Source organism: Mauremys reevesii, linkage group 2, assembly GCF_016161935.1.
Source record: "Mauremys reevesii isolate NIE-2019 linkage group 2, ASM1616193v1, whole genome shotgun sequence".
Lineage (NCBI taxonomy): Eukaryota > Metazoa > Chordata > Testudines > Geoemydidae > Mauremys > Mauremys reevesii.
Window position 1 is genome coordinate 216,218,670 of NC_052624.1, and position 13,406 is coordinate 216,232,075.

The 13,406-nt window shown below is 38.8% G+C and overlaps 1 protein-coding gene across 1 annotated transcript; it reads right to left on the reverse strand.

Moving 5' to 3' along the window:
* Positions 1 to 508: 508 nt before the first annotated feature.
* Positions 509 to 4,192, reverse strand: SNAI2 (snail family transcriptional repressor 2). Its single transcript, XM_039521676.1, has 3 exons — positions 3,885 to 4,192; positions 2,747 to 3,292; positions 509 to 1,728 (listed from the first exon to the last, which is right to left on the reverse strand). Exons 1-3 carry the CDS (start codon positions 3,961 to 3,963, stop codon positions 1,547 to 1,549), a joined length of 807 nt encoding a protein of 268 aa, XP_039377610.1. The 5' UTR covers positions 3,964 to 4,192; the 3' UTR covers positions 509 to 1,546.
* Between the last annotated feature and the right edge of the window lie 9,214 nt (positions 4,193 to 13,406).

The window sequence follows — 13,406 nt, forward strand, 5'->3', positions numbered from 1 at the left end:
CTTCTAATAAAATATACAATATATTGTGACTGGAATACTATTCTTAAAGGATATGATCTAAACTCCATGGAATTATGAAATACTTCCATCGACTTCAATTAACTTTGGATCAGGCCCAAATTTGTAAGCTCAATGTATAATGAAAAGATGGTCACAAAAGTGTGGATATTGTAATTATCCTATGTAATGGGAGCATCTTCATTCTTAAAATGCAATAAAACAAAATGTTTCTCTTTTAATCGGGGCTCTTGGCAATATGGATATTGATTGGGTTAAAGAGAGTTTAATGGTGTTTTAAAGTAGACTCCTTAAATGCTTTGTAAAAAAAAACATCCCCAAAGGATCATTTTTCTTATTCATACTCAACAATCATGAACTAACAATTCATATTTGAAAATCAATTTCCATCTTCATGTTTTTAATGAAAAAAACACTTTCTTTCTTTGTATGTTTCATACTCTCAATAAGTCAGATAAAGTCTTTGCACTTAGAACAAACAACAGAGATCTTACTCAAAAATGTTTATTGTAAAAAAGTGGCTAGAAAATAACATAACAAAATTCACTTCACACTTTCTTCAAGTTACCTATAGATGCTGCTATAGGCAACACTTCACTTTCATTCACAACACATTCAGTCATATAAAAATAAAGATATTTACATTATGTCCACATATTTTACAAAACCATTAATAGAAAAGGCACTTGGAGGGGCACTGCTGAACATATTGCATTTCCTTTGTGCATTTCAAAAAAGGTTTTTTGAAAAAAAAATCATTGTCAAACTCCCATAAACCCCCTCTTTTGCACTATTCCCGTTAAAAAAAAATTAAAGTTTAGAGGAATTATTCCATATTAAAAGATGGGTCAAGCATGCACCAGGAATGTTTGAAGCTACAGTCTTCTTTAAAGGCACAAACTTTTAAAACATGGCAGATAATTTTTCATACATTCTCTTATGTGTTTTTTCCTCCCCTTTGAAATATTCAGTTTTAAAGCATTTCAGATCATCAATAGAGGCCTTAGTTTTTAATTAAAAAAAACAGCAACTAGTAATATTAGACATTTACTAAAGTAAACTTAAAATACTTTATAAGGCACCTGAGATAAATGTTGTCTGGCAAATTCTCTTGGACTAGGATTTTTATTATTATTTCCTCTTTAAATACTGTTTCTTTGGTTGAAATGGTTTGGCAGAGATGTACTGTTAATCTTTGCAACTTTTCTTTGTAAGAAAAGTCTATGCACATTTGGCTTCATTGCTGAAGAAGGCTGATCATGCATCTTCCTTATGATCTATTTGAAATGTCATGCATGGTTCTTTCCCCCTCATATTTCAGAATTCACACTTAAGTAATTTAGCAGAAATACTTAAGCTAATTTGTACTGACATTATAAGTTCTTCCACTTTTGGGGTGGGGTGGGGTGGGGTGGGGTGAGGGGATGAGGTTAGGAAGCAGAAGAGAAAATGCCTTTGGGTTTCCACTTATCATTTGCAACAGGAGTGGAGAAATGCATTGGGTCCAAGTCAACATTGACTGCATGACTCAGTGTGCTACACAGCAGCCAGATTCCTCATGTTTGTGCAGAAGAGACATTCTGGAGAAAGTTTTGGAGCAATTTTTGCACTGGTATTTCTTCACATCTGAATGGGTCTGCAGATGAGCCCTCAGGTTAGATCTGTCTGCAAATGCTCTGTTGCAATGAGGGCATGAAAAAGGCTTCTCTCCTAAAAACGTTAAAAAAAAAAGAGTTAAGCATTTAAAACACAAAGTACTCCTGGGGACAGGTACAGCCCCATATTCCCTTGGGAAACAAAAATGATTCGTTTAAATAATTGAAGTCTGCAATAAAAAGGTGAGCAGGCTGCAGATATTATAGTTACTGCTCACAGCACTGCTGACTATGCTGAGACATTTCAGACTTGTCAGAGAATACTGCTTGGTGTGATCTTGAAAGACAAGCTGTTGACTCTTTCTCCCTCAACAGGTGCAGCCAGCGCCTGTAGGTTGGGCTCCTCCCAACATTTCCAAATGTTCCTTCTGTTCATTTTGGTTGTCCTGTGTTATGTCTACAGCGGCATAAATTACTTAAGATATGGGCTACAACTAGAAATGCAGCAAACAGCTGTTCTGACACAACACTGTGCCCAATGTTACTCCAAAATCATTGTCTTAGGAAACAAACTTTGGGAAGGATTTGTTTCTGTTAGCAACATTTGTATTCCTTGATTGCTTCACCGAGCAGACACTTGTATAACTTTTAGGGTGTGGGGTTTTCTTACTGATCCTTGGGTAAAACTGAGCCTTATATATATATATATCTATATATCTCTATATAGATATCTATATCTATATCTATCTATCTATCTATCTATCTATCTATCTATCTATCTATATATACATACACACACAACACTTCCCAAAGCCTAAATGTGAGCCTGAAGTCATTATGGCCAAATCATCAGCTGGTGTAAATTGGCAAAAAATGACATTGACTGCAGTGGAGCTATGCTGATTTACACCAGTAGAGGACCTGATCCACGAATGTGAGATATTGTTACAACAAAGTGTGAATTTTGTACTTTAATGATGCTTTAAAAATAGCTAGGAAATAACTGTCCAGGTAAATATCATTAACATGTTAGGGACCCTAGTAGTTGCCTAAGACAAAACACGAAAGTTAACAAGAAGTTGCATCCTGGTGGGATAAAATTCACGCATTGCATTTCTAGTAGATTTTCTTACCCGTGTGAGTTCTGATGTGTCCTTGAAGTAACCAGGGTCTAGAGAAAGCCTTGCCACAGATCTTGCAGACACAAGGTAGTGTGTGGGTCCTGATGTGCATCTTAAGGGCTCCCAGGCTTACATACTCCTTGTCACAGTACTTGCAGCTGAATGATTTCCTAGACTGGGCATCACAGTGCAGTTGCTTATGTTTGGCCAGCCCAGAGAAAGTTGAATAGGTCTTGTTGCATAAACTGCACTGAAACTTTTCAGCTTCAATTGCATGGGGATCTGAAAGCTTTGACTGGATTCGCTCTTCTTCATCACTAATGGGACTTTCTGAGCCACTGTGATCCTTGGACGAGGTGTCAGAGGGTGGAGGTGGACTGACTCTTCCCAAGGATGAGGGGTATCCAGAAAGAGGAGAGAGGTCATTGGGTAATGGGGATGGTAGCAGCCCAGTTGTAGTCCACACAGTAATTGGATTGTAAGCTACTGAGCTCAGGATCTCTGGCTGTGGTATGATAGGCATTGGATAGCTCTCATACAGGTATGGGGAAATGATCACTGGAGAAAAAGAAAGAAGAAAGTATTAGGAAAAGTGGAAAATTACTTTAAAGGCAGTAAAACGAATGCCTATAGGTTCAATAAGTGCAGAAGTCAAACACCATGAACATGATCTAATTATATGTAAAGAGGATTAAATGAGTAAAAACTCTACACATACATACTGATGCACACATACATACATACACACAGTGCACTTAAACAAGCACAATATGGTTTGGAGATCTATTCAAAGAAACATGCTGTTTCTAAATTCATGCAGTCTAACACATTCAGCAGCCAAACTTTCAAACTGATTTGTATAGAAGTTAGAAATTCCATTAATAACATGCACAGAACAGGAAAAATGTAAACCCACATAAAATAATTGGGTTCAATTCAATGAGCCAACTTTTTAAAGTTGGCAGTGTTTGATTCTGACTGGCACTTACATGTTTCTCAAAAATCAATCATTTTAAGCAGCTAGAAAATGCTAGGAACAAACCAAATCTTGCCCTGAAATATGAAAACTAAAAGGTAAACCCCTTCACTGCCAAGGAATAAAAACAACTTCAGCTTTCATTCACAGTGACATATGTTTTAATCTTATTACCTGTATGAGTGTCCAGTTTACTGTAATTTGGCTTCTTGGATGAATTGAAATGCTTCTTGACCAGGAAAGATCGTGGCATTTTGAATGCAGAATTTCTCCTTCTTCCAGAATCTCCTTTCAGTTTAAAATAACGGTCCCCAGATCGTGTGCAGCACACAGAATCACTGCTAGCACATTGGTCCCTATAGTATTGTCTACTCAGCTCAATCCATGCAGTAAAATTGTGTAGTGGCAGTGCAGAGAGGCTCCTTGAAAAGTGCTGTAAATATCCACTAGTCAGGTGCAGGAGGGGAGGGCTAAGGTTTTCTTTTCATCCAATCACTTCTGAATTTGCTCAAGCACTTTTACAAACTCAGCCTGTTTTGCTGGGAGGGTTTTCTTTCTCTTTGCAAGAAGGATCCAATCCCTGCTACAAGTTAAGGATTTGGTTCAGGTTTCAGCTCCTCCCATTGGGACAGCTGTGAACAGAGGAAGAATCTGTTGTCAGAGTGAATTATTCTGGTGCAAAGTGGGTGCACATTGTTCTTTAGAATTTCTGTCTACAAAAATGTGTTAGTTAGAGTACTTTAAATAGGTGGTAATTTCACTGATTTAATGCATTCTTCCTCTTTTTTCCCTAACAGGGAGCTGGATAAGTCATATGAACTAAAATGTCTCTTTAAAACAAGTCTGGCTTCCAGATGTTTGATAAAAGAAATGCAATGGAACAAACTGTTCATTAAGGGCAGAAGGGGGAAATATTACAAGATAACAACCCAGCCTGCAGTGCCGATGAGAGACTTTGGTTAGGAGGTGCCTGTTATGTTTGGAAACTGCACTTTGAAAAGTTTTAGTTGGGAAATTTTGTAGATTAACAAATACTTAACCCTCACCTTTTGAGAAATAGCTGATAGCAAGATACATTAGATGAGACAAAAGCAGAAGCAACAACAAATGGAAAGGCAGTGTTTCACAGCAGGACTCTGGGTTTTGTAAAACCCATGGACTCTGTTTCAGATTCTTACTACTAGGAATACTTTTTTAGTTTCAAAAATCTCTGACACACAAAAACCTGCCATTTCCTGCCTTGTGGAGATTGAGTAATCATGTCACTCCTTTAACTGCTCTAGCGCAGAATGAAATATTTTCTGCCAGTGAAATATTCCTGATTAGCCAAGGACATTGAAATATGTACAGATAATAAGCAATAGCGAAAATGATAGCCTGGGTAATCTAAAACCTTTTTAGACACATTTCCTTATGGGATTTTTATAGAAAACACAAGGATACTGCAGGCTTTATATAAAGGCATAACCTTTGTTGTATATTTCATTCAGATAAAAGTCTTTTGAATGTGTCTTAGTTTTTGTCAGTTACCCGGATTGCTTTAGAAAAGCCATTCAGTTACAAGTATGCTTAAGATTTAAAATACATACATATGAAAACCTGGAAAAAGCCTAGAACTTCTAGACACCTGAAGATGTGACAAACCTTCCAAGCTGGATATTATACATACATTACAAACAGTGCTTTGGGGGCTGTTTTGAATAATTTATTATATATCTATGTATTAACAGGAGGAGGGGCAGAGGGAAGTTATATTGAGACCACCCCCAGCCTTTTTGCAACAGGTGTTGGAATGGAGATATGGGGGAAAAAATCCCTGTGGGTCTGTTAAGACTTGTAGGAGCAAAGTGCTTTGTCAAGCTGCGTGACTTCTTAATCTCGAAGATGCCAAAACAAGTGCAGAGAAAAAGTTCACTGTTTGCAAGAACTGATTTAAAAGATTCAGCTGTTAATAGTGTCTAACTCCAGTGTGTATCAGTGAGAGCCATCACTTGTATTTTCAAACTATAGGAAACACCTACGCTAAAACAGCTAAGCTAAAGAAGGAGGAAGGAAGAGCTGTAACAAAAGACAACAAGAAACGTTCAGGTTTCTCTAATACCTTCAAGTGTTTTTGCCTAAGTGCAGTTCAGAGCAGGATTTTGGGGGCTGGTTCATAGCTGGAGGGTAGGTGTGGACTGGAATCCTGTTTTTTAGAGAGAATGCAATAAGTGCAATGACAAACAAGCACATTTCTTCCTTGACTCTACAGAAAATTTGAAATTTCCAGCTAATTTTTAGCAACCATCCACACCACTGAAAAGCACTAGGAAAATCTTTTCAGCTGTGGTCCATTTAAGACATTTCCATAAACTTTGTTGAGCCTTGTATTTCAGGAGGATCTGGAATAGCTGATGTAAAGTACTGTTTTATATACAATCGACCCTTTGTAGAGACTATGGTCTGGATCCTCACCTGAACTGGTGTCGCTCCACTGAAATGAATGGAGCCATGCCGATTTACACAGCTCAAAAGATGACCTTATATATTTTTAAAAAGCAAGGGGCCTGATTCACCACTGAGTTACTCCAGTTTCCATTGGAGCTGCACCTTCATAATAATTGGGTAAAGCAGTATAAATTAATTGCATTTATATAAATTGCAAAATCTTGATGTTATCCCAGTGACTGGACTGCTTGAATGACGTTCGGAATTGGGTGTAAGGCATGTTATTACATGGTTCTGAAAGGAAATTAACAGCATGTAATATTTGATTGAGGTCTGCTGTCAAAAACTGGGAAAGTCTGAATGAGGACTGGATGAATCAGAATAAGCAGGTGTTCTGCATGTTTATGCGAACCTGGATGATAGCGCGCTTGCAGACATCCAGCACTAACGTGCTAGAAAGGAAGATTTGAGCTAAAGGAAATACAAAGGTCGAGTACAAGTTCTACCTATGACAGAAGATTTCCTTTCATTCTGGAAGCTGGTGGCTCCAGTATTCTGGAGTGAGATAAATGTTTCTGGCTGCTATTTCAATTGGGAGGCAAAACATTGCACCCATTTCTATAATAACTATCCTTTAATACTTCACCTTTAATGCCTCTCCTGCATAACGTTATCTGTTAGTTAAATATATTGTTACTGCTGCTGTACAAAACAGGCATATGAAAAAACCACCATAGCATTCCAGTGCCTGAAAACTTTACAAATAAAATATTTAGTCCAAGATTTTCAAAAATATGAACCTGAAGGTAAGTTTCTACAACCATATTCAGGCACCTATATCAGGCTACTTATTTATGTATCCTAATAAAGACATAGGAGCCTACAGTTTGAAAATCTTGGCCTAAGTCCTTTCCTCTAATCTGGACAAATGGGGCAGAGATGCAGAGAATTTGCACTCTTTGGACATGGTATATGTATCCTGAGTCATTCAGTGATTCACACAGAAGTGTGACACTTTCTGAGAACCAGTGCAACTTCTCATACTTCACTTTTTGGACATGGGCCAATGCCAGCACTAGTACATCAGAAGAATAGTATGGAAAAAAATAAAAACAATCCACCTGACAACTCCTCCAAAGAAACAGTTCATCCCCTCTCTAAGCATCAATTACTAGCAAGATCATGGATTGGAAAATAATAATTAACTGCATGAAATATAACAGTAGCAACAAACATAATCAGCTTTAAACCTTCAAAACAGTCATTGTATGTTCAGTTAGCACCTGTAGAGTAAAATATTTTTCTCTGATACCAGACCCAAAGCTGCAAAGAGCTGAGCACCTGACAGGCAGTGCTTAGCATCCTCACATTCCCCGTAAGTCAATATTGCAAGGTCCTAAGCCTTGATAGCCAAGAGGCATTCAGCAGCTCATAGGATAGGCCTGATGGTGTGTACCAAATGTACTACATTAGATTTAATCATGCAGGTGCTCACTTCATCCCAGAAGGGGATAAAATTAAAAGTATCTGGTAAATGACTGTTTTGACTGCAATGTAGCTCTTCTATTTTGCAAGTCTTTTCTAACTTTTAGGAAAATTCTGTAACTCTAATATGAAATATTTATGGTGTTGTAACGCTGATGAGTCCCCTGTTACCTGAAAATAGGATCAGTTTTCAAAAGCCAGTTGAGCTGCAGAACATATCCATCAAGTGTTGTACTTAATCTGTGCTTTCATGTTTCTCCTATAGCACCAGAATTTATATTCTGGGAAAGAAGAACAGTGACGTGGGTGTTGGAAGCAATAAAAATTGGCCCATTATTGAAATAAGTGTGAGCTGCAAATTCAAACTGCCCCTGTGTTTTGGGCAGTTCAGATTTATGGTTCCAGTTGAGGCCTATTACAGAGACAGTGGCTGAGCCACAAATCTCAGATCAGAGTCTCAACTTTTGAAAAGTTAAAGGGGCTTTGAATCTGTCGTTCTGGGTGGAGCCCATCTCTAGTATTCAAAGCTATAAATAGTGATTGCTTAGAAGAGACTTGCCTTTATTAATAAGATGCAATATTTGTTAGTTATTCCGTTACCAGATAGTAATAGTAATTTGTACCAGATAGCTCCAATAAGGCTAACTTCTGCACTTTCATTTATACCTGTGCGACTTCACTGACTTCAGAGGATGTAATTTAGAGCAAAATTTAGCCCATAATGAATGAAACTTGTCATAGTTCAATTTTCCTCCAGAGTTGTTCCTACACAGGGATATTTTTAACAATGGGCTAAATTCTGCTCTCATTTCCATCTGTGTAAATCGATATAATTCCATTAGCTGCTGCTGAGTTACTCCAGATTTACAAATGCATAACTGAAATCTGATTCTAGCCCAATGCATTCTAAATCTGTGTATATCTATAGTACCTATATGACAAGTATTCATTAAACAGAAGTATTCTGTGTCAGAGTGAAATAATTTACTATGAAAAGCAATGCTTTCTGCATCATATTGAGTTTTAGTAATCTTCCAGTATGCAATTGGTAATTATTTCATAAGAAGAAAAAAGGGTTTGAAAATGCTGACCCTGTAAAACCCTTTACAGAATAAACAGTTAAATAAATATTACATGGTTGGAAAGAGACATCTGCTGGACATAACTACAACACTCAACTTCTCTGCTTCTAAGGGAACATCTGTGCCAGTCCTACCACCCGGTGGCCGATGAATGCATTGCACTTACATAATCACCAAAGTATAGTCCGATCCAATATAAATTCAAACCTGATTTGCTAGAGAGCAGAACTTGTTTTGCCAAATATCGAATCCATTCACAAATCCTTAATTTAAAAAGTGGAGCATGATTTAAAATATTTGAGATTACATGAGCTGAATGTTTGACTCTGATATAAAGTGAGTTCTGAGCTACTTCATGTTTCTTTTGTTGTTGTCTGGTATTTCTAGCAGAAAGACAAGAATTGCATTCAGTCAGGCATCAGAGGGCCAGAATCTGCTCTCAGTTACACAAGTGTAAAGCTGCAATAAATTATTTATGTCAATTTAATTACAAATACCTACTATGGTGTTGCTTGAGAAATCCCTGCCCTGCATTAGGCTTTGTCATCCAATTTACTGGGCACTAAAAATCACCACATTTCCAGTCACACTGTGCACTGCAAACGTATTTACACTGTTGAAGAGAAAGACTCTGAATACAGAAAAATTCAGAAAGATGAAGATTGTACTGTTTGCAACAAACATGAACTAAATGGATAATCTAATAGATCCCATATCATATGTCACCTCTATGAATTTTTGGAATTATGATTGTTATTATTTATGTATATTACAGTAGCATCCAAAGGCCCCATTGATTGGGCCCCATTGTGCTAGGCACTGTAGACCTGCATTGTGATAGACAATCCCTACCACAAAGGGCTCAGTGTCCAAATAGACAAGACAGGTAATGGGTTGGGGAAAGGAAGTATTATTATCCCCATTTTTTAAATTAGGAACTGATGCAAAGAGAAATTAAGAGTGAAATTTTCAAAAGTGCCTATGTGACTTAGGAGCCTAAATCCCATTTTCAAAAGTTACATATGGTATAATTTTCAAAAAAGTGCCTACATGACTTTTCCGAGGTCAGACAGGGAGTCTGTGGCCGCACTGAGAACTGAATTCAGATCTCTTGAGTCCCACTCTGATGCCTCAACCATCTTTCCTTTGGGAATTAAACCCCCCCACCTCCATGTTTACATATTTATGTATTTCAATGTATACTCATACACACGCACCTCTACAGTAATTGCTTTCAGCACTTTTATGATCATTAGAATTGTACTATCAGAAATAAGTTAGCATATATATAATGAAAACATAACATAGCATAAATAATATAATAATGTCCAGGACTCTAGGTGACTTTGACATATACTAAAAATACAATCCAGCTAGTACAAACAAAAATAAATGCAGTGGCCTCCCCAAAAGGGAAAAATAATTAAACTCCTACCACAGATTCCAATCCTTGGCACACAAATCCCAAAACTCTGTGCACTCCTCACTTCCCCTAAGACCTGGGAAAAGAGATGGGCTTAGGAGTGTCAACTGATTTGGACTATAAGTGAGCCCCAGACTTGAAGGTCCCTCACGAAGAAAGACATACCAATGGTTGCCTTCCTTTTAAACCAAAGGAGAACCAGCTCAAGCACCTCTGCAGTCAGCTAGGACTTCACAGGTCAAAACCAAAACCTGAAACTGGGTCTGTGCCATGGCTTAGGAAGGTGATCTCTGGGTGAACAGGGCCCCAGAACATTTAAAGCTTTATAGATTGCTTTGCATTGTATTTGGATAGAAAGAAGTAGGCAGGGCAGACAGCAGAGCACAGATGTTATGTACTCATAGCAGCTCACTCTGCTCAAAGCTGAATTGTTACATTTTTATCTTCCTGGATCTTTGAAGTTCTTTGCAACACAACCCAAAGCAGAGTTTGTTGCAGTAATCTAGCCCAGTGGCTACAAAGAAATGGTTCGCAGTGTTGTGGTACTCATTAGGTATGAACTCTTATAGCTTCCAGGCCAACCATAAATGGGAAAGGTACTGCATGCTGTAACTGCCATCTGCAAAACCAGGATGAGCAATATAGCTCAGAGATTTAAGCATACTGTCTAGAACTGGTTGAAAAAAAGGTGCAAATTTACTGTCTCCAGTTTTACCACCTGAAATTTCAGACTTCAGAATCCCAATGAAATTTCAAAATTCAAACAATTTCGACCACCTCTGCTGTTACACTCTCAATAAAAGGTGCACTCACAACCTTCACTCATTCATCCAAATGCATTCAGCTAATATCATTTTTGTCTTACCTGAGTGGAGTTTATGCCAGTTTGCCCCATCCACATTCCCACCTCTGTCAGCCAATGGGGAAAAATAAAAAATAGTAAATTGATTTTTTAAAAACTAAGATTTAGATTTAAGTGTCAGCCTCATATGGATGCAATTGGAGGCCCAACCCCTCCCTGTCTCTCTTGGTGGATGCGTATGCATGTAGAACAGGCAGGAAGACAAGAGGACACTGTGCAGAGCCCCACATTATGAGCTCCCACAGGGAGGAGAGGATGTAGCCGCTATGACGTTCTGGGGCCTCTTGAGCAGGAATTAACCAACAAGGCTGCAGGCAGCTCAGCAAAACTACACACTCAATAGGCTGCTGGTTGAACTAACAAAACCAGCAGTCTGTGGTTGATGATTTACTTCTGTAAAGTATGATATGTATCCATTGCTAGATGTAAATTAACAGTCACAGACAAGAATACTGCTCCATGCTGTACCCTGTCCTGCACTTCAGGGAGATTTTCAGTGGTATCCCTCATTAAGGTATGCTGAAGAAGATGAGAGAATCAGTGATGTGTGAACCTCTCAAGAGTCCCATCCCTAACTTCCACAGGTTATCTAAACCCCTTTGCTTCTAAATGGGGCCAAGGTCAGGATTTACAGAGAAATGATGTTCCAGTGATTGGGACACTAGCCTAGAAATTGAGAGACCCGAATTTAAGACTCTGCTCTATCACAGACTTCCTGTGTGACTTTGGGCAAGCCACTTAGCTGCTCTCTGCCTCAGTTCCCCATCTGTACAATGGGGATAATAGCACTTCCCCACCTCACAGTGGTGCTGTGAGAATAGATCCATTAAAGATTGGGAAGTATTATCATAATGGGGCCATATAAATACCTTACATTAATTGGGTTTACAAAGTCTGGGACACAGGTTAAAAGTGGAGCAAGCATGCAACTGGGTAACTGAGGCAGGGAGAATGGGAAGACAGAGTCGCAGCAAAGGGTCTGGAGTTTTCCTTCCACTATCTGGTTCTCCAGTTGCTGAAGAAAAAGTGGTGCAGCACCCTGCTGCCCCGCATTCTCTGTCACACCACCACTCACTCACGCACTTCTCAGTCTACTGCCAGGAGATGTCAGAACATCTGTGGGGAGGTGTGACGGAGGTGGGTCCTGGATGTTGAAACTTGGCCTTTGGTCATGTCCCTCACAGCAGAGCTGCGAGATAGCCCTGACAAAGTACCATCCCTATCATGTGTGTATTGCTTAATTTCATGTGATGAAATAAATACAGCATTTTTGCTGCAACTACAAAGATATGTACCTGGCAGGATTTACTTCAAAGCAGTTACAAGAAGGGATCATAGAAAAGACAGGCAGCCAGCTCTTGAAGAAATCCAATTCTCAATTATTTTTCACATTTATCACCATTTTATTTTCCTTACTTGTAATGTTTTAATTAGTGGGTAAATATTTGTGTGGGTGATGTAAGGCACTGACTGTGCTAGGAGCCTGAAGCTGTCTATTTATTCATAGTTTATTTATCTTTGTCCAGGGTTGACTGCTTTGACGTGAGGTGCAGCCGCATTGCTCTGTCAGTGACATCAGTGGGCTGGAGAGAATGTTCCCTAGGGAGGTGAAAGGTAATTCAGGCTTAAGTTTAACTTGGTCCTGATACTCTGTCAGCAGTGACTTCTAGACTACATAAAATCTGTGGGGTGACTTTTATTACTCGACCACTTATCCTTAAAAAGTGATCTGAGGAGCCCAAACATAACTATGTGGCTTAGGACAGTGTCAATAAATACATGAATTAATACAGAAATGCATTTAGAACATACTGGAAATCAGAATGAGTGGCACTTTGTGAAGGTAAACCTCCACCGTTCTATAAAACCCCTATAAATAATGTGGGTCCGATATACAATCCAGAAATTTAATTTGGGGTTTATTGCTTGTGGATTGCTTAGTTGGGAATGTGGCCAGAAAACTGAGCAGCTTTTATGTTGAGGACACTAAACAAACATTGAATGTGACTAAGACTACCCGAAGGGGAGGCAGGAAAAGGATATATGGGGAAAGCACATATGTGAGCAGGAAATGCAAGCAAACTGAATACAAGCAAAAGGGACACATTTAGAGAACAAAGTCTACAAAAACAATGTGGGGCTCTTTCACATTGCAGGTTCCGAATCAACCAATCCATTCAATTCTGGCTGAATTCAGTGTCTTCCCTTTGTCCCCGATCCTGCAAAGACTTAACGTACGTACGCTCTTCAGAGTTAACTTGCATTATCTACACTCAAGTTACTCCTCATGTGTTAGCTTAGCCTGAGTGAGAGCAGCCACTCTGCAAAATTACACTCATGCTGCACAGCGGGGTTGTGTTAGCCGCTGACGAGTTGTGCTGATGCAAGCTGTAACCTACATCCCTCGACAGGCCAAC